General features: G+C 32.8%; 1 protein-coding gene across 4 annotated transcripts; it reads right to left on the reverse strand.

The window, feature by feature from the left end:
- Positions 1–221: 221 nt before the first annotated feature.
- On the reverse strand, positions 222–20,534 carry LOC142228867 (sugar transporter SWEET1). 4 transcript variants are annotated; one of them, XM_075299401.1, is made up of 4 exons: positions 20,418–20,534; positions 17,195–17,415; positions 1,407–1,812; positions 222–1,340 (listed from the first exon to the last, which is right to left on the reverse strand). In XM_075299401.1, the coding sequence occupies exons 2-4, from the start codon at positions 17,362–17,364 to the stop codon at positions 1,176–1,178; spliced, it is 741 nt and encodes a 246-aa protein (XP_075155516.1). In that variant the 5' UTR covers positions 17,365–17,415; positions 20,418–20,534; the 3' UTR covers positions 222–1,175. The 4 variants fall into 4 exon arrangements, with proteins under 4 accessions (XP_075155516.1, XP_075155515.1, XP_075155514.1 ...); XM_075299400.1 differs by having other exon boundaries at positions 20,398–20,489; XM_075299399.1 differs by having other exon boundaries at positions 20,287–20,438.
- Positions 20,535–23,296: the final 2,762 nt, after the last annotated feature.

The raw sequence follows: 23,296 nt of genomic DNA on the forward strand, positions 1-23,296 counted from the left end.
CTGCCAACCGGCATTTAATAAACGCATAGAAAACCTGTGTTATCGGTTCACAAAGTAGTTTCCGCAAATGTATTGCTATATATCCAAACGTGGGGCGTTATTAAAGACCGTTTACATATTGTTGTCATAAGAAATACATGACAAAACTGTGTTATTGGCACGCAAATAAAATTTCCGGTAGCAGTGCTTACCTGGCTTTAAACGATGAAAATAAGAGAACGTTTTATTTCGATTTCGATTCCACAATTTTTAGGTCCTGTATGCATTTCTAGCGAAAATTTCGCAACCATGTTCGCCCGGTAAGCACTTCTAGCAAAATTTCCGGTCACCGCAATATCAAATCGCACCACTTGTGGATATCTATAACTCTCAAGGCTGTACATCATAATATTGGATTTAATTGCTTTAAAAAAACTTATTAAAGGAGTAAACCCTATGACGCTATTGACAGTAAAACTGTTAATCTTATAGGAAATATTTGTGTGGCCAGTGGCCACAAATGCTACCGAAAACAATGTTACTGTCGGTAAAGATGTTTGCAATAACATATTTCAATTCGGTCGAATTGTCTTTGCAATCTATAAGAAGTGCATGACTATTTAACCTATTGCAAATTTCGTTACATACACTTTTTTACACATTCTGCCATAAGAAATACTTGGCAGAACCGCGTTATTAGCAAGGAAACGAAATTTTCGCTTGTGGTACCGGGCCTTATTGGAATTTTGAATTAGTTTATTTTGATTTATTATTATGTTTTTTTTTCATTATATAACAGTTTTTATATATGTACATACTTTTGCTTATTTTCAAAACGATTTGCAATATGTTAAAGCTAATAAAACTCAATTCATTGACTATAATTACATTATAATAAATAACAGCAAATTCAAGTAAAATGATCAATATATATGTGTAAAAATAAGAATTAATATTTATCGTTATACGTATTGGAAGATTTTAATTATTGTCGAAAAGTATTTGCACTTATGATTTCAATTGAAGATTTATGTAGATGTATGGTGCTAGAGTAATAGCTTTCAAAGCCTATTGTTCAGCATAGCTTGTTTGTCTGCGTTCCCTTTCTCGGACAGTGGTTAATGGAACTCTCTTGGGCAAGCGGAAAAGCCTTTTGCCTTGGGGAAATGCAATTGGTGGTTGTGTAGCAGTGAAGTTTAATCACGTTTCTTATCAACTTTTGATTTGGATGGACTGTCTGATTTTAGTTTATTGTATGGAGGGCTGACTTTTTTGTTTGTGCTGTTGCTGGGTGTATTGGGGTATATAGCGAAAAGCGATAACTGTATAGAACTTAATAGCAATAAGAATAGATTTTGATACTGCAATGGACAAAGTAATATTAATTAGATTATGAAATTTAAATATTTTATTATAATGTTACTTACCGTTACTACTTCATTACGTATGGAAATGCCATAAGCTGCCCATGCCGCTGCCACCACGGTACCAGACAATATCAATGGGAATGGTAAACCTTCAGTACTCTTCTTTTCAATAATTTCGCCAAGGCTTAGTAAAGGCATACCCACAAGAATCACTAGTATAGCAGTGATTAACATCCCGAAACGGAATTCAATTTTGGCAGGATCTTCGAAATTGGCATAAGCAAGGCAACCCATGGTGAATGTAGCTGCAATACCGATTTTCGACCAGATTTTCGATTTAAATGGTCCCGATGCATACCAATAGAATACAACCATGAAAACAACATTAATTGCGAAACCAATCACATTAACTTTAATCATAGCATCATCGCCCATTATTGTACCAAGTTTTAAGCTCAAAATTGTCCTGTAAGTAAACAAAATTCATTAGTTAGTAATTTGTAATAAAATGTAAGTCTTTCCTTTTTAACAGAAAATTTGTGATGTTGTTATCGACGCATCAGTATGCCAAGAGTCCATACCTGGCGTAAACACTATATATGGATATGGATGGATTGCTATTATATTATATCACCTCTATCGAAATTTCTTCTACTTACACTCATAGAAAAAATTATGCTGTTAATAACAAACACAAAATTTGGTATAAAAATCAAGAAGAAAAGTTTAGCAATGTATTCAAAATTGGAAGAACGTGTTGTGTGTAGCGCAACACTTGTGTTCCTTAAATCTCAGTGTTTTCTGTGAAATATATTTGCCTCAAGTGCCAAAAAGATAAATATCTTTTTTTAATTGAATATTTATATTTTAATATTTTCTAATATTGTTTGAAATTATTACCTGACTACTTCCGTCCTAAGTTAGCAGACGACCATTGGTCTATATTATAGAAATTTCAAAGGAAATGTTAATGGTTCCTTACTGTGTACATGTACTATGCACACCCATATTTAGTTGGAGGTGGTGGTATAACATTCTTGTTGTCTATGACCCTTGAAAACCAACAACCGGTTTAATTCCTTACTGCCACTTTCATACCTATTTGTCTGAAGATGTTTTGTTTAGTTGTCTTGTTCAGGGAGAAACGCTTGTGCCTCATGAAGAACAATTTAGTATGTGTATTTTAATGGTATAAGAGGCACTTGCTTTTGGACAAGTGGGTCTACATTTTTATCAATTCTCCGTTAAATTGACCAGTAATGTTTCGACTGTTTCTTCTTTACTTCGTTTTTGGAATATTCCGGAGGATCTAGGTTTACTACGTAATGATGCCATTTGATGCATTTTTATCTTAAATCTAAAGATTCAATATTTCAGTTATTTAAGGACGATTTCTTTAAGGAAAATTTGTCTTGGTTTAAAGACATACGACTTTAACGGAGGGACATACATTTCCAAAATTTTCGTGCTAAATTTAACAAAAAAGTTTTGAAGCAAAAATTAGAGCATAGAAAGTTATCTTTAATATTGTGTAAATTGCGTGGTCTAAAATGTAGGTTACGTAGAGGCCAAATGGTACTCCGTTTATGGCATCCTGCAGAGATAGTAGCGTGAGTAACGAAATTCGGAAAAATACGCTCACAAAAATAATCCCGCCCTCGGACATAAAACACTTAGGAGTTGAATTCATTTACAATTTTAGTGTCACCTGGGATGTTGAGTTTAATAACGCTCTCGACTTTAATCATTCTCATGTTTTAGACACGTCGCTAAGGTAAATTACTCATATGTTAAAATTATTCGCGAGTCACGATATTTTTCGTGAGACACGGTATTTTTCGTGAGTCACGAAATGTTCGTGCGTGAGTCCTACCAAACAATATCGTGCGTGAGTAAGATTTTTCCGTCGTGAGTGTACGTGAGTGTGTCACGTGCACACCTCTATAGTAAATGGATTTCCAGGTATGAATAATTTTTGCAACAGCTTTCATATTTGAATCGCGGTCAGTCACACCCAGAAAAAAGTGCCTTCGAAACTAAAGGAAAAATGTTCATCAATTTAGTTTAGCCATTTTATTTCCATTAAGTTAAATTTTTGTGTGAAATAGTAAAATTAGTTGATTCAGTAAAAAAATCCTGAACTGTAAGCAGTCAGGAATAGTTCATTAACTAGAGTAAGGCATGGCATTCTACTAATACTGTTTTCTTCGCTGGTTATAAGAATTTACTACTGATCAAGAAAATGTTATTCACTGATAACAAAGAAATAAACTAAAACCGAACTAACACCAAGTTTTCTCAAATTTAGTAAAATTTCTTATAAAATGATAATTCTGACTTCCTTTATTATAGAAAGCTTATCATACATACGAATAACACTTGGCATAGAAAAATATTTTAGTTCATCAGTACTAAGAAGTATTCAATCCTTTCAAAACTTAAGGAAACACACTTGTTCGAATATAGGAAATTTTTATTTTATCTACCTGGAATCGATATCTGTCGTCGATGTAATCGATATTTTTGCGCGTGGGTTGTTATACCCTGCGCCACACTGTGGAACAGTGTATTATAAGTTAGTGCATATGTTTGCTACACCCAGAAGGAGACGAGATAGGCACATGGTGTCTTTGGCAAAAATGCTCAGGGTGTGTCCTGAGTCGATATAGCCATGTCCGTCTGTCCGTAAACACATTTTTGTAATCAAAGTCTAGGTCGCAGTTTTAGTCCAATCGACTTCAAATTTGGATGGACAAGTGGGTTTCGGACAGTGTTGCCAGGTTGGGGGTAACATTTATTTGGGGGGATTTTTGGGGGTACAAAAAATATCTTAGATCTTATAAAGTGTAGCAATTCTCAACAAAATTTGGAACAATTCTGGCATGAATTTTGAGAAAAAAATAAGGAAAGTCAACCCATGTTCCTAAATACAAGCAAGTATGCAATGACATTCTTTTTTAAACGCATCTGTTGAAGGGGCATTTTTAATATTTGATACAATTAAAAACAAGGTTAGGTCAGGTTAGGTGGCAGCCCGATATATTAGGCTCACTTAGACTATTCAGTCCGTTGTGATACCACATTGGTGAACTTCTTTCGTATCACTGCCCGATTCCATGTTAAGCTCAATGTAACCAATGAGACCTTCTTTTTATAGCCGAGTCCGAACGGCGTTCCACATTGCAGTGCAACCACTTAGAGAAGCTTTATCACCAGGTGGGACAATCCACCGCTGAAAAACTTTTTGGTGTTCGGTCGAAGCAGGAACCGAACCCGAATTTGTGACAAGTGGTGTAATGATTTTTATTTACTTCAAAAGAAAATTTTTAGCATTAAAAAAACTTATTTTGTCTAAAATTTTGTTCCTCAGAAAAAAATCTTCTTTCAGTTTTTATATTTGTGTTAAATTTAATTTTTTTAATAAGTGTATCACTACAGGATTTTTAACAAAATTTTGGGCCTATTTTTGTACTATTTACATACTTAAAATTTTTGGGGGTTTTTGAAAAAAGTCTAGACCAATTTAGGGGTTTTTTTCTTAAGATTTGGGGTGATGAATCAAAAATTACCTGGCAACACTGGTTTCGGAGTATATTCTAAAGATCTGGAACTTCGAATAGCGAAAAGATTACCTGATCACTGTAGTGTTTTTCAGGCTGAAATATTAGCAATTAGTGGTGAATTGGCTGAGAAGTAATGTTCCAAGCAATATTGGCATTAATATATACTCAGACAGTCAACCTGGAATAAAATCCTTGGACTCTGTGTTACTCAACTCGAAAACGATCATCGACTGCCGCAAATCTCTCAATGAGATGGCTGAGCAGCACAATATTCACCTAATATGGGTGCCTGGCCATAGGAACATACCGAGGAACTACGGATCAGATGAGCTAGCAAGGCTAGGAACTACCTTACATATTCCAGGGGAACTAGAATCTGTTGGTATGCCTTTGGCTACCTGCAAGCTCTTACTGCGTGGGAAGGCTGTCATGATGGCAAATGTTCGATGGGAGATTTGCAAGGGTTGTAACGACACCAAGCATATATGACCCCATTTAAACATAAACCGCACACTAGATATGTTAGTGTTCTCGAGACGCCAGATATCACTCCTGATATCTGTTATAACGGGTCGCTGCCTGATAGGCGATTTTGCAAAAACTTTTGGCGCGAAGTATAATGAATATTGTATGAGCTGTCATGATGTGGAGGAAAAGGAATCAATAAAACACCTCTTGTGTGAGTGTCCTGCATTTTGTGTAAGGCGTAAGCAAATTTTAGGGGCATATAGCTTCAGATTACTGGCGGACCTGGAAAACGTTAACTTAAGCAGTCTGCTAATGTTTTTGGAACAATCTGGTTGGATCAACAGAAGAAAATAATCGAGAAGGTTCAGCGGTTAAAACTAGAAGTGTCCATATGTAATAGATACTGTGGTATCACAAGTTAATGTGGTATCACAATGGACTGAATAGTCTAAGTGAGCCTGAATCTTAATCGGGCTGCCACTTTAACCTAACCTAAGGGACCTCCTTTTTATAGCCGAGTCCGAACGGCGTTCCACATTGCAGTGAAACCACTTAGAGAAGCTTTGAAACCCTCAGAAATGTGACCAGCATTTAGGATAATCCACCGCTGAAAAACTTTTTTGGTGTTCGGTCGAAGCAGGAATCGAACCCACGACCTTGTGTATTCAAGGCGGGCATGCTAACCATTGCGCCACGGTGGCTCCCTAGTGATCTTATCCCTCTCTGCGTGTACATCCGATTTCGGGAATATGGTAGAAAATTTCATAGTTTACACCCACTTTCAATGGGATTTTACTTCAATTGACTTGATATTTTATACACTGAAAAAAAAGTATGCACGGTTCCAAAGATTTTGTCTTTACTTTAAGAATTTTGGTATTGATTCCGAGCCAAAGAAGCGGATAATACAAGTAAGGAGACTTTTAAGACATAATTCTCTTTTAAATATGGGTTTTGTGTTCTCGCTACTAGGAAGCAAATTATAATTTTTCGTTTTTTCAGCATTTTTCATCATATGCTATCAAAGTCCTTTAAAAATGAGTTAACGACAACTTTATTTTCCAAATTCAGACTCGACTTCCAATAAAGACTTTCAAGTAAAAAAATCTTTAAAATAAAGTGTGTCCTATTTTTGAACGATTTTTTGCTTTGTAGTCAAGATGCAAAAAGACAACAAATTTAAAGACAATTTCATTAATTTTAAAGAATTTTTCAGAATTATTAAAGTCAAGATGATCTTACCCCGCCCTAAAAATTTTTTCTTTCATGTTATGATACCTATTTTTAAGTCAAACCAATTAATTAATAGGACAATACGACTTTATTGAAAAGTTTATCGACTTTTAGACAAGGAAAAAACTTTATATTAGAGAAATGTGTCTTCTATGCTAAGCAAAATTTGCATTCGTATTTTAAGGACATGAAATCTTTGGCCTCACGACAATATTCTTTTCAGTGTACAGAGAATAGAATTAATAATGTAGTTATGTATGTATGTCAAATTAGTTCAGATTTATGTATATATATATATATATATATATATATATATATATATATATATATATATATATATATATATATATATATATATATATATATATATATATATATATATATATATATATATATATATATATATATATATATATATATATATATATATATATATATATATATATATATATATATATATATATATAGCCACCGATTTATGCGAATATGGCAAGAATACCCACCTTTTACAGACAATTTAAATAACGATTTTCCCATATTGTAGTCATACACACTGTAACGGGTAAAATTTAGATAAGTCTTCCTTTTGAGTAAATGTCGCCCATGTATAGTCCCAATTGACCACCTATATTGACGGGATAGGTTCGTATCGGTTTGTATGGAGCCCCCTCTAGATAAACCCCTCTGATTTTATTTTGTAAGCACATAGAAACCTCAATTTGAATATGATTTGCATGCAATTGGAGGCGGATTCTATTTCGGACACATATGTACATCAATATTTTGTATTGGAAGTATTGCCGTGTTCACCCTTTCTATAATTTATTTCGGTTTAAGCACAAATTTTTAAGTTTGTTAAGATAACAAATTTATTTTTAATAATTTTGTATAAAAATTCCTTTATTCAAATAAGGAAATCCTCACTAATATGTCCTAAATGTATATGATTTTAGTTTTAACATACCGACAACAACAACAATTCATAGTTCCAATAACTTATCATTTTTTATACGTTGACATTTGTTAATTTAAATTTTCACTGTTTGTTGTAATCGAATTGATAACAAGTTAACAAAAAAAATCAATACAACTTTTCTGTTCAAATGACGAAATTAATCCACGCACCCAGTTGGGTAATTTGAAGAACAAAAACTTCATGAAATTAATCTAATCAAGCATTATGTCATAGGAAATTTTTAGTTGAAAAAAAAAATCGCATCGTCATTCACTGTGAACACGCAAACATGAATTTAGGAGTGGAACGTCAACACAAATTTAGAAAGCCTATATGAATTAAAGTCCCAAAATAAATCATGTAAAGAATTTTCAGAGCCACTTTATGAGAAACAAGTATATACAGCAGTAAATTCGGCCGGGCCGAATTTTAAATACCCACCACCATGAATCAAATATGATAGTTTTCTTTGAAAACTCTTCGTCGTAGTGGGTACCATTTGCTACTCACGTATTTGTTATCTTAAAATACCTCCAGAATTTTAAACAAATCGGCTAGAAAATATAGTCTCTAGACGCCCAAGAAGTAAAAATCGAGAGATCAGTTTATGTGAGGGTTATACCAAAAAATGGGCCGATATACCTAAATTTCGGCACACTTATTTGTGGTCTAAAAATACCTCTAGATTTCGAATTTCAGGCAAATCGGGTAATAAATACAGTTTATAGAAGCTCCAGAAATTCAGGCAAAGCGGATGGTAAATATAGCCCAAGAAGCAAAATCGGGAGATCGGTCTATATGGGGGCTATACCAAAAAATTGACCAATGGGCACCATTTTCGGCACACCTTTTTATGGTCCCAAAAGAACTGTAGATTTTCAATTTCAGGAAAATCGCATAGAAAATATAGTTTCTAGAAGCCCAAGAAGCAAAATCGGGAGATCAGTCTCTATGGAGGCTATATCAAAACATGGACCGATGAGCACCATTTTCGGCACACCTTTTTATGGTCCTCAAATACCTCTAGATTTCCAATTTAAGGCAAATTGGATAAAAACTACGGTTTTTATAGGCCCAAGACTCCAAATCGGAAGGTTGGTTTATATGGGGGCTATATCAAAACATGGACCGATACGGACCATTTTCGACTCACCTCTTTATGGTCCCAAAATACCTCTAGATTTTCAATTTCATACAAATCGGATAGAAAATACTGTTTCTAGACGCGCAAGAAGCAAAATCGGGAGATCGGTCTATATGGGGGCTATACCAAAAAATTGACCAATGGGCACCATTTTCGGCACACCTTTTTATGGTCCCAAAAGAACTGTAGATTTTCAATTTCAGGAAAATCGGATAGAAAATATAGTTTCTAGAAGCCCTAGAAGCAAAATCGGGATATCGGTCTATATGGGGGCTATACCAAAACATGGACCGATGGGCACCATTTTCGGCACACCTTTTTATGGTCCTCAAATACCTCTATATTTCCAATTTCAGGCAAATTGGATAAAAACTGCGATTTTTATAGGCCCAAGACTCCAAATCGGAAGGTTGGTTTATATGGGGGCTATATCAAAACATGGACCGATACGGACCATTTTCGACTCACCTCTTTATGGTCCCAAAATACCTCTAGATTTTCAATTTCATACAAATCGGATAGAAAATACTGTTTCTAGACGCGCAAGAAGCAAAATCGGGAGATCGGTCTATATGGGGGCTATACCAAAACATGGACCGATACGGACCATTTTCGACACACCTCTTTATGGTCCAAAAATACCTCTGGATCTCCAATTTCAGGCAAATCTGATAAAAACTACGGTTTTTATAGGCCCAAGACCCCAAATCGGGAGGTCGGTTTATATGGGGACTATATCAAAACTTGGACCGATATAGCCCATCTTCGAACTTGACCTGCCTGCAAACAAAAAACTAATCTGTGCCAAATTTGGGGACGATAGCGCCATTATTGAAGGCGGTAGAGTGATTACAACAGACAGACAGACAGACAGACAGACAGACAGACAGACGGACAGACGGACATGCTTATATCGTCTTAGAATTTCTCCCTGATCAAGAATATATATACTTTATATAGTCGGAAATCGATATTTCGATGTGTTACAAACGGAATGACAAACTTATTATACCCCCGTCACCATTATATGGTGGTGGGTATAAAAATATGTTAATGACTCTACGCCACGAATAGCTCTTATCATCAAAGCTACGAAACTAATTTTCCAATGTGTGATGGTTTATTCTTTAATTAGAAAAATGGTAAAATTTCTATGTACGATGCTTCTGCTCTACGGATCGCATATTTCAAATTCTTATACATGTAAAGGTAGTTTGGAAATGCAAAACACACACTGAAAAAAATATTGTTGTGAGGCCAAAGATTCACTTAAAATACGAATGCAATTTTTGCTTAACGTAGAAGACGCATTTCTCTAGTATAAAGTTGTCCAAAAGTCGATAAACTTTTCAATGAAATCGTATTGTCCTTATAATTAAGTGATTTGACTTTAAAATGGCTATCTTAACATGAAAGAAAAAATTTTTAGGCATAGGCCAACATGACTTTAATAATTCATAAAAATTCTTTAAAATTAATGAAATTCTCTTTAAATTTGTTGTCTGTTTGCATCTTGACTACAAAGCAAAAAATCGTTCAAAACTAAGACATGTTTTTCAACACTTTATTTTAAAGACGGTTTTTACTTGAAACATTGCATAATTTCTACTGGAAGTCGAGTCTGAATTTGGAAAATAAAGTTGTCTTTAATTCGTTTTTAAAGAACTTTGATACAATTTGATAGAAAAAAACGAAAAATTAAAATTTGGTCCCTAGAAGCAAGTACACAAAACCCAAATTTAAAAGGGAATTGTGTCTTAAATGTATCCTTACTTCTTTGGCTTCAATACCAGAATTCTTAAAGTAAAGACAAAATCTTCGGAACCGGGCATGTTTTTTTTTTCAGTGCACGAGTTGAATACTAATAAGAGCTTCATTACATATTATACACTGAAACAAATATTAACTTAATATGAAACATTATGCAACCCAAATTTTAGGACACGCAATTTACACAATATTAAGTATAAAATTCTTTAAAGTAACGAAATTTTAATTAAATGAAAGTTTATTATCTTTTCTTCAAAAATTGTTTGCACAAAGAAAAATTTCCTTAAAGTAAAGAAAAACATTTTTGATTTAAACAAATTAATTGACATATTGAATCTTTAGATTTAAGATAATTACGCTTCATATATAGGCTAAGGCTTATTTTGAGGATATTCCATCTTTGATTTTAAGTATTTTTGGAATTAAGAAAATATTTTTTTGAAGCATCTGTTATAATTTGGATTGTTTTAAACTGGAAAAAAGCCAACAGAAATTTTTATACCCGATTTAACTTAATTTTAGTTCATAAAAATTTTTTGATTTTAGTTAAGTTTTGTGAAATGTGATAGTTTTCTAAACTAAACGCAGTTTACTTAAGCCTCTAATGCCCAATCCCGCCTTTAGGCGGGCTTCATTAAATAAGGAAACCTTAATAAAACACACGTTAAAAATGGGTAAAATAAAAAGAAAATTTAGATGAATTTTACCGTATAAATTTTTCTTGTTTAGTTTTCTTGCTTTGGTGTCGTTAACATTGAATATTTAATCAGATGGCAAAAAAATTGGGGCATTAAATAGAGTTTAAAAGTTTCTCAAATTATTAAATTTTTCTTAAATTCAATTCTTGAACTTCATATAGCGCTAAAGACATTTTAACAATTTTTAACTCCAATTTTTTCCTTCAATATATGGAATTTTTTTAAAAAAACAGAAAAAATGTATTATTTTTAATAAATTTTCTTGCAATTACTAAAATATTTTAATTAAAATTTTATAAAATAAACCTACGATATATTTCATGGTGGATTCACTTTTTCACTGGGTGTAGCTTTATTAAAATATCGCAAAAAGAATTTGAAAAATCGATAAATTAGGACTGTATCAAAATTTTAATTTTATTGCTCCTCTAGATAGGTCCCTAAAAATGTCTTTACTTTATAAAAGCGCCATCTTAATTTAATATTTTTATACCCACCACCATACAATGGTGACGGGGGTATAATAAGTTTGTCATTCCGTTTGTAACACATCGAAATATCGATTTCCGACTATATAAAGTATATATATTCTTGATCAGGGAGAAATTCTAAGACGATATAAGCATGTCCGTCTGTCCGTCTGTCTGTCTGTCTGTCTGTCTGTTGTAATCACTCTACCGCCTTCAATAATGGCGCTATCGTCCCCAAATTTGGCACAGATTAGTTTTTTGTTTGCAGGCAGGTCAAGTTCGAAGATGGGCTATATCGGTCCAAGTTTTGATATAGTCCCCATATAAACCGACCTCCCGATTTGGGGTCTTGGGCCTATAAAAACCGTAGTTTTTATCAGATTTGCCTGAAATTGGAGATCCAGAGGTATTTTTGGACCATAAAGAGGTGTGTCGAAAATGGTCCGTATCGGTCCATGTTTTGGTATAGCCCCCATATAGACCGATCTCCCGATTTTGCTTCTTGCGCGTCTAGAAACAGTATTTTCTATCCGATTTGTATGAAATTGAAAATCTAGAGGTATTTTGGGACCATAAAGAGGTGAGTCGAAAATGGTCCGTATCGGTCCATGTTTTGATATAGCCCCCATATAAACCAACCTTCCGATTTGGAGTCTTGGGCCTATAAAAATCGCAGTTTTTATCCAATTTGCCTGAAATTGGAAATATAGAGGTATTTGAGGACCATAAAAAGGTGTGCCGAAAATGGTGCCCATCGGTCCATGTTTTGGTATAGCCCCCATATAGACCGATATCCCGATTTTGCTTCTAGGGCTTCTAGAAACTATATTTTCTATCCGATTTTCCTGAAATTGAAAATCTACAGTTCTTTTGGGACCATAAAAAGGTGTGCCGAAAATGGTGCCCATTGGTCAATTTTTTGGTATAGCCCCCATATAGACCGATCTCCCGATTTTGCTTCTTGCGCGTCTAGAAACAGTATTTTCTATCCGATTTGTATGAAATTGAAAATCTAGAGGTATTTTGGGACCATAAAGAGGTGAGTCGAAAATGGTCCGTATCGGTCCATGTTTTGATATAGCCCCCATATAAACCAACCTTCCGATTTGGAGTCTTGGGCCTATAAAAACCGTAGTTTTTATCCAATTTGCCTTAAATTGGAAATCTAGAGGTAGTTGAGGACCATAAAAAGGTGTGCCGAAAATGGTGCTCATCGGTCCATGTTTTGATATAGCCTCCATAGAGACTGATCTCCCGATTTTGCTTCTTGGGCTTCTAGAAACTATATTTTCTATGCGATTTTCCTGAAATTGAAAATCTACAGTTCTTTTGGGACCATAAAAAGGTGTGCCGAAAATGGTGCCCATTGGTCAATTTTTTGGTATAGCCCCCATATAGACCGATCTCCCGATTTTGCTTCTTGGGCTATATTTACCATCCGCTTTGCCTGAATTTCTGGAGCTTCTATAAACTGTATTTATTACCCGATTTGCCTGAAATTCGAAATCTAGAGGTATTTTTAGACCACAAATAAGTGTGCCGAAATTTAGGTATATCGGCCCATTTTTTGGTATAACCCTCACATAAACTGATCTCTCGATTTTTACTTCTTGGGCGTCTAGAGACTATATTTTCTAGCCGATTTGTTTAAAATTCTGGAGGTATTTTAAGATAACAAATACGTGAGTAGCAAATGGTACCCACTACGACGAAGAGTTTTCAAAGAAAACTATCATATTTGATTCATGGTGGTGGGTATTTAAAATTCGGCCCGGCCGAATTTACTGCTGTATATACTTGTTTAAAATTCAATTAGGATTTTAATTGGAAAAATTTCGTGAAGTACAACGATGCGGAGTAAAACCACCTGTTGGATTTTGTTAACGACTCACGTGATTCACGCGTGTCACGAGCTACAGTGCTCCTTAACATTGTCTTCTAAATTGCAAGATAGCCCATATGGAATCTATGTTAGTTTTAAAAGGCAGATAAATTCCTATATCAGCCTCTTTAGTTCCTGAGAGGTTTATATGGAGGTGTTTATAAATAATTATGAACCAATATTAACCACTTTTCGCAATTTTCGTAATTATACACAAAAAACAATTCTGATTCAATCACGAAATTAATTGATCCTATTAATTTTTTAATTGAAATGTCTTCAATCACAGAAATGATAGTATCAATTATTAAATTAATTGAAAGTCAATTAAAAATTAATTAATCCAATTAACAAATTAATTGATACTATTAATTTTTATACCCACCACCATATAATGGTGACGGGGGTATAATAAGTTTGTCATTCCGTTTGTAACACATCGAAATATCGATTTCCGACTATATAAAGTATATATATTCTTGATCAGGGAGAAATTCTAAGACGATATAAGCATGTCCGTCTGTCCGTCTGTCTGTCTGTCTGTCTGTCTGTCTGTCTGTCTGTCTGTCTGTCTGTCTGTCTGTTGTAATCACTCTACCTCCTTCAATAATGGCGCTATCGTCCCCAAATTTGGCACAGATTAGTTTTTTGTTTGCAGGCAGGTCAAGTTCGAAGATGGGCTATATCGGTCCAAGTTTTGATATAGTCCCCATATAAACCGACCTCCCGATTTGGGGTCTTGGGCCTATAAAAACCGTAGTTTTTATCAGATTTGCCTGAAATTGGAGATCCAGAGGTATTTTTGGACCATAAAGAGGTGTGTCGAAAATGGTCCGTATCGGTCCATGTTTTGGTATAGCCCCCATATAGACCGATCTCCCGATTTTGCTTCTTGCGCGTCTAGAAACAGTATTTTCTATCCGATTTGTATGAAATTGAAAATCTAGAGGTATTTTGGGACCATAAAGAGGTGAGTCGAAAATGGTCCGTATCGGTCCATGTTTTGATATAGCCCCCATATAAACCAACCTTCCGATTTGGAGTCTTGGGCCTATAAAAATCGCAGTTTTTATCCAATTTGCCTGAAATTGGAAATATAGAGGTATTTGAGGACCATAAAAAGGTGTGCCGAAAATGGTGCCCATCGGTCCATGTTTTGGTATAGCCCCCATATAGACCGATATCCCGATTTTGCTTCTAGGGCTTCTAGAAACTATATTTTCTATCCGATTTTCCTGAAATTGAAAATCTACAGTTCTTTTGGGACCATAAAAAGGTGTGCCGAAAATGGTGCCCATTGGTCAATTTTTTGGTATAGCCCCCATATAGACCGATCTCCCGATTTTGCTTCTTGCGCGTCTAGAAACAGTATTTTCTATCCGATTTGTATGAAATTGAAAATCTAGAGGTATTTTGGGACCATAAAGAGGTGAGTCGAAAATGGTCCGTATCGGTCCATGTTTTGATATAGCCCCCATATAAACCAACCTTCCGATTTGGAGTCTTGGGCCTATAAAAACCGTAGTTTTTATCCAATTTGCCTTAAATTGGAAATCTAGAGGTATTTGAGGACCATAAAAAGGTGTGCCGAAAATGGTGCTCATCGGTCCATGTTTTGATATAGCCTCCATAGAGACTGATCTCCCGATTTTGCTTCTTGGGCTTCTAGAAACTATATTTTCTATGCGATTTTCCTGAAATTGAAAATCTACAGTTCTTTTGGGACCATAAAAAGGTGTGCCGAAAATGGTGCCCATTGGTCAATTTTTTGGTATAGCCCCCATATAGACCGATCTCCCGATTTTGCTTCTTGGGCTATATTTACCATCCGCTTTGCCTGAATTTCTGGAGCTTCTATAAACTGTATTTATTACCCGATTTGCCTGAAATTCGAAATCTAGAGGTATTTTTAGACCACAAATAAGTGTGCCGAAATTTAGGTATATCGGCCCATTTTTTGGTATAACCCTCACATAAACTGATCTCTCGATTTTTACTTCTTGGGCGTCTAGAGACTATATTTTCTAGCCGATTTGTTTAAAATTCTGGAGGTATTTTAAGATAACAAATACGTGAGTAGCAAATGGTACCCACTACGACGAAGAGTTTTCAAAGAAAACTATCATATTTGATTCATGGTGGTGGGTATTTAAAATTCGGCCCGGCCGAATTTACTGCTGTATATACTTGTTTTAATTGATTTTGGTTTCAATTTAAAAAGATTGTTGAAGATTTTAATTGGAAAAATTTTCGTTAAATATTTTTCTGTGTAGGTCTAAATTTTAACCGGATGAAATTTGGTCTTCCAAAAGTCTCTAGAAGCACTGTTGCCACTCGAGCCAAAAATAATCTACCAAAGTTTGGAGAAAATTCTACTAAAAAACTACCAAACAAAAAAATCCTCTATAGAAAATTTTGTCGAAATTTTATTTCTATAGAAAATTTTGTCAAAATTTTATTTCTATAGAAAATTTTGTCAAAATTTTATTTCTATAGAAAATTTTGTCAAAAGTTTACTTTGTTTTGTTTTGTTATTGTTGGTTTGTACTTCAATCGTATTTGTTGTTTTGATCTCTGCTTTAAAACCATTGCGTTGACTAAACTACAAGAGTAGCTTAACCAACAGAGGAAAGGCAAAGCCCTATAGACTGTAAGATGGTTGGATGGACGCACGTTTCGGAATTACCACATTCCTCATCAGCATCCTCTACTTGCATGTGCATGTGAATGTGTGTGAATGGGACTGAAATAAATATGTCGTGTGTGAGCGTATGTGAGAAATAAAATCGGTTCGTGAATGTGTATGAATAAAATTTCTGCAAAATCAAGCTCACGAACAAATCAAGATTTAATTCATACCCTAATGTTAACTGAAATTAATTTAGCTCTCGAACTATATTTTTATTTTTTAATTGCCTGTTTTTCGTTTGGAAAATGTCGTGAGTCACGTGAGTTTGTCGTGAATCACGTGAATTGTCGTGAATCGTGCGTGAGCGTAAGTCTTTGAAAGTAGTTCGTTTCATTTCGAGAATGTGTGTGAGTGGGATTGGCTATCGTGCGTGAGAGTGCGTGAATAAACATTTTTCTGCGTGAATGTGCGTGAAATTTCAGTCACGTGCACACCTCTAGTACATAAGACCTGTATATACTAGTTTTTCGAATCAGTTGTGCTAAATAAGGTTTTTGTTGACCCATTTAGGTAGACCTCCCAAGTTTTCTGCTCGAGCTTATTTGTATTACAAAAAACTAGTTTAATTTAATTTTATATTTTTTTCGAAATTTTCCACAGCCCAATACAATTTTCTTTAACTCAAACTTAAAAATAATCAAATGTGGTTATAAAAGTCAATGATCGTACAAGTTCAATGATTTGTTACCAATAACTTTTTCTTTACTTGTAGTACTTTTTTTATAATAAAATGTAATTTCGTAAATGGTATTGTTTTTGGGTTTTGTTAAATTATTGCAGCTTTTTTAAATCAGGCCCTGAGGTTTTAAAGACATACCACAAACTGTATGAGCTTCCATTCGGGCGAATTCAGGGATGTTGCAGTTTATTAATTTGGTTAAAGACGAACATTCATTTATCATAAAAAATATCATGTCATTTACCATCAAAAAAGTTAATAATGAAATCAAATTGATTGATATACCCTTATACTTACAACACTACACCACCAATAAAGGGATCCGGAGGATATGCATCACTGCTGCCTTTCTTGCGGATGTCATTGAGGAGAAAAATACCGGATAAAAATTGTAAGCATGTCACTGAACCAGCAAATTTTGCGATTTCATCACTGAAAGGCGCCAATATATCACTCAACACTTCCATGCTGTTATGGGTCGTTTCAGTACTTGCGCCTTTGTAGTTGTTTTAAAATTGCTATTGAAAATGTAATGGACATGTTTAAGGAATTTGAGAATAAAATAAAATACAGGAAGAAGCGAGTTAATGTAAACCGAATTTTATATAACCTAATGACAATTTTTTAATTAAAAAAGAAACTAATGAAATCATGCATATTTGTTAGCATGCCAATTATGTGTTTCTTTTGGGAATTTTCGCAAATAAAAATTTCGTTGGGACGTTATTATCGATTGGTTGAACATTCAAGCCAGTTATTCAACTCTGGGGAAAATGTTGATGCTTCTAAGGTCTCTAGGCACGTTTGCCAATTAAATTTTCTTTCAGCCGATGTTATCGATTGTTTATATTATCTTCCATAAAGGCCGGTACACTCTAGCGAAATTTTCGTTACCCATAAAAGATGTATTGCTATATTTGCAAACAATAAATTCGTCAGGAATTGTTTTCGATTGTTTACATGGCAAAACTGTCTTATTGGAAAATTTCCCTAGAGATGCATACACTCACAGAAAAAAATTTCCATAGTTAAACTAACGCTAAATTTAACTTATTTTTATTGGAAAAATTTTTTGGCTTGTAGTTAAATTTTATTATTTTTATCGAAATTTCCAAAGCTTAATGAAATCTTACTTTTTTAAGTATGTCTCAAAAATTTTATGAACTAAACGTGAGTATAAAGTTCAATGACCGTACACATAAGTTCAATATGAACTAAAGCAAAAGAAGATTTTCGTACGATTCCCAAAAATAGTAAGAATGACCTACTGTATGCACAAAAAAAAATGTTTCTGATTCAATCACGAAATTAGTTGATCCAATTAATTTTTAATTGAAATGTCTTCAATCACAGTAATGATAGTATCAATTAAAAAATTAATTGAAGGTCAATCAAAAAGTTAATTGATCCAATTAAAAAATTAATTGATACTATTATTTTTGTGATTGATTTTTGTTTCAATTAAAAAATTTGTTGAATCAATTAAATTTTTAATTGAATATTTTTTAAAACTCAATTAAAATTTTAATTGGAAAAATTTTCGTGAAATTTTTTTGTGTGTGGTTAAAATGGTCATGATTTGGCGCCAATGATTTTCTTCTTTATTTTTAGTTAATTTTTTCTTCTATGAGATGATGTAATTTCTTGAACTGCAGTTAAAAAGTACAACAGGGCATTAAAATTTCCTGGTTTTAACAACGTTTTGTGGAAATCTTATAAAACAGTTCACTTTTTTTTCGGTGCGGTTGCCACTCAAGCCATAAATAATCTACCAAAATTTGGAGCAAATTTTACCAAAGAACTACGAATTTATTTTTATAGAAAATTTTGTCAAAATTTTATTTCTATAGAGAATTTTGTCAAAATTTTATTTTTATAGAAAATGTTGTCAAAAATTTATTTTTATAGAAAATCTATTAACCATGTTCCTTAATCTATATCTGTCCATAAAGCTTGAATAATAATTGTATAATTAGAAAATTTTGTCAGTTGGATAGGAATATTTTGAAAAATCTACCAATACATGAAGAATTTTTCCAAAATTTACCACAACCGTGGCAACCGTGGATGCATAAGGTGTTTTCGAAATTGCAAAACTATGTTAACGGCGTGCAAAAAGAATTCTCGCTAGAAGAATTTCGCTAGGTATTTATTCCACCAACATTTCGTTTAGATGATGTTATCGATTGTTGACGCTTTCACTTATACCGGTCTTAACATTACATTTGAGAACTATATTGTGGAGAAAAATAAAAAATCGACTCCAACGAAATTTTAGGTAAAATTGGATACGCCGTACTTAATACATAAAACAAGTTTAAAAACTAACCAAATTTCAAAGTATTTGTATATTTTGCGTATAGGTTTTTTATTTTGAAGATTCTTTTGATTTGTTTGCCTTTCTAGCGTAAATTTCATATGAATGCCGATAATACGGTTTGCTTTGTATTTCTTATAGGAGCAAAAAGTGACCGTTACATCACAACACCTCACGTAATTTTCAGCAGTAAAATAGCAATGTCATTTCAGCAAAAAATTGACTATGAATGCATATCGGGATACTGGGCTTTAACTTCCGTATGTAGCTCTCGCGAAAATTTCGTTTATTTGTCAATAATACAGTTTTGTCATATATTTGATGTGGGAGCAAAAATTTAAAAATCGATAATGACGTCTCATGGATAACGGCGCCTAGATCTAAGTATGCATTTCTTACAGATAATGAAAATTTCGCATAGGATTTAAACAATAATTCGATTTTTGGGTTTTAAATCAACAATCTAACGGGCCCTTCGATTTTCCCTACTTTCCAAATTTTTGTCATTTTGAGTTATATTTCACCAAATTGATTAATTATGGTTGATTTGATATAAGACAGGTAATCAGAAATCACCAATTGACTATACACCTTCCCCAAATATTTTAAAATTTGTCTACTCCAGTGCCATGTAGTGTTAGGGTACAACTACAAAACACATAGAATGTGAGTATGGAGAGAGAATTTGTAAAACGTGCTCCTTATTTACTAAAAGAAATGTTATGGAATGTGGCTGTTATGGATGTTGGCTATGTGCCGCATTTAGGGGCAGAAGGGTAACGAATAATAACAAGTTCAAGTTCACAGATAATTTTCGTTTGCTTTTTCTCCAAAGTCTTGCATTTTGTATGTTGAGGAATGAAATAGTGCGGCAATCTATGTAAATTGTAACGCCGGTGTTACAGTTTTATATTCCTTGACATAATCTAATTGCCCCCGTAATTTATTTTATTCTCGTTTTTCAACTTTTCTTGTTTTATTTATTGCTTAACATTTTCTGTGTCACTTGATATTAGATTCACTTGACTTCATATATATTATAGAATGAAACAACTACAGCTTTTTTAATCACTTTTTTAAATCAATTATCGTCGTCTCGTATTTTTTATCTTCTGACTTTGAGAACAAAAATTAAACGAAAACAAATTGATTCAAATAAAAATGTTATGAACTGAAGAAACACACTCTGGTAAACAGTCACACCATTCGCCTAATTCTTCGAACCCAGCTGCGGGCAATTCTACACTCTCCTGCGGTTCACAAACAACTGTTTTGTATTTTCATTCTCTTTGGTCGATGGAGCAAAATTCACTTTGTTTTACATATTCTTCTACTCAATGCCTCCCACAATCCCCACTCATCTGTGGGTCATCAAATTAATTGCTATGGTTTGAATGTTTTTGATATGGCAATATCTTTCACTTAGAACATTCTTCCAAATGAATAACCCTCTAGAAACATAAAATAAAATATAATAAATATAATATATAAGTCCTGCTTGTGGTACTTTTCTAAAAAAATCCCAGCCAGCGTTAATTTTTATGTTGGACCAACATTTTTCCAAAATTAGACCAAAAGTCGTTCCAGCGGACCATTTTCCCAAATTAAATTAAAATCATTTAAAATTTTTCCAAAATTTTACTTCGATACAAAATTTTGTCAAATTTTTAATTCTATTTATTTCTATGGAAAATTTTGTCAAAATTTTATTTCTATAGAAATTTTTGTCAAAATTTTATTTCTATAGAAATTTTTGTCAAAATTTTATTTCTATATAAAATTTTGTCAAAATTTTATTTCTATAGAAAATTTTGTTTCTATAGAAGATTTTGTCATAATTTTAAATTTCTGTTGAGAATTCTGTCAAAATTTTATTTCTATAAAAAATTTTGTCACAATTTTACTTCTATAGAAAATGTCGTCAAAATTTTATTTCTATAGAAAATTTTGACAAATTTTTATTTCTCTAGAAAATTTTGTCAAATTTTTATATCTGTAGAACACTATATTAAAATTTCAGTTCATTAGAAATTTTTGTCAAAATTTCATTTCTTTAAGAAATTTTGTAAACATTTCAGTTTTAAGGTGAGTACTATGTTCGGTTTTTTCACCAAAACACTAAATTAAAAGTACAAATATATTTATGAAGACGATTATATTTTGATCGATTCTTGCCAAATAATGGATGGAAAAGATCCAAGGAATTGATAGCAAATAATTTTATATTTCTAAACTAGTTAATTAAAAAAAGTAACCGTGAAAACAAGCTGGTTTTCAGCTTGAAAACTGAACATAGTACTCAGCTTTATAGAAAATTTAGCCAACAGTTTATTTCTATAGAAAATATTGTTAAAATTTTATTTCTATAGAAATTTTTGTCAAAATTTTATTTCCATAGAAAATTTTGTCGAAATTTTATTTCTATAGAATATTTTGAAAAATAAAAATACCTATTTGACGAAAATGGACCAAAATCAATCAAATTCCATTTTTTCCGTCCATCGGATTATTTTATTTGTCCATACTGTATTTTATACACAATAAAATTCAGAAAAATTTGAATGTTTTTGATATGGCAATATCTTTCACTTAGAACATTCTTCAAAATGAATTACCATCTAGACACATAAAATAAAATATAATATATAAGCCCGCTTGTGGTACTAGCGAAATTTTTCTAAAAAAAATCCCAACCAGCGTTAATTTTTATCTTGGACCAACATTTTTCCAAAATTAGACCAAAAGTCGTTCCAGCGGACCATTTTCCCAAATTAAATTAAAATCATTTAAAATTTTTCCAAAATTTTATTTCGATACAAACTTTTGTCAAATTTTTAATTCTATTTATTTCTATAGAACATTTTGTCAAAATTTTATTTCTATAGAAAATTTTGTCAAAATTTTATTTCTATAGAAAATTTTGTCAAAATGTTGTTTTGTATAGAAGATTTTGTCATAATTTTAAATTTCTGTAGAGAATTCTGTCAAAATTTTATTTCTATAAAAAATTTTGTCACAATTTTACATCTATAGAAAATGTCGTCAAAATTGTATTTCTATAGAAAATTTTGACAAATTTTTATTTCTCTAGAAAATTTTGTCAAATTTTTATATCTGTAGAAAACTATATTAAAATTTCAGTTCATTAGTAAATTTTGTCAAAATTTCATTTCTTTAAGAAATTTTGTAAACATTTCAGTTTTATAGAAAATTTAGCCAACAGTTTATTTCTATAGAAAATATTGTTAAAATTTTATTTCTATAGAAATTTTTGTCAAAATTTTATTTCTATAGAAAATTTTGTCGAAATTTTATTTCTATAGAATAATTTGAAAAAAAATACCGATTTGACGAAAATGGACCAAAATCAAACAAATTCCATTTGCTCCATCCATCGGATTATTTTATTTGTCCATACTGTGTTTTATACACAGTAAAATTCAGAAAAATTAAATTTATTGGGAAACTACGTAAAACAGAGCATTTTTGGTATCGCCTCAAAAGAACTTCTTGTGAAGTTAAAATTAAATCGCATCTCTAGAAGAGAATTTTTGTATGTACTTTATTAATAACTTAGGAAGGAGTTCCAAAGTTGTTTCCTGGGTTTGTATTCACCTCTAGCGATATCGAGGCTTTTATCAACAGGGGAACTGTATTAATAGCATGCAGCAGGAATCTTCAAGAGCTGCATACCGGGCTATAAAACCGGGTGTAAAGATCTTTTTGTTCCGGGTCAATAAGGCAGGATTACTATGTGTTACTTATGAGAAAAATAAACAAGAGATAACATCGTCCTAATGAAAATTTCGCTAAAAAACTACGTTAAATATTTCTTATGGATAGCAGAAATTTCGCTAGAGATAAATACCGGACTGAAAATGACAATGCATTTCTTATAGGTGACGGAAATTTCGTTAGAAGTACATACCGGCTTTGTGCAGCTCTTATGGAAATTCCTGTTGGCAAACCCGACGTAATAAATAGTTAAAGAAAATTGCACCATGGACTAAACCTGAAATACCCACCTAGTGGAAGATTCGTTTGTATACAAGGTATATTTAATGGGAGCAATATGAAATTTT

The sequence above is a fragment of the Haematobia irritans genome, chromosome 3, assembly GCF_050003625.1.
Source record: "Haematobia irritans isolate KBUSLIRL chromosome 3, ASM5000362v1, whole genome shotgun sequence".
NCBI lineage: Eukaryota > Metazoa > Arthropoda > Insecta > Diptera > Muscidae > Haematobia > Haematobia irritans.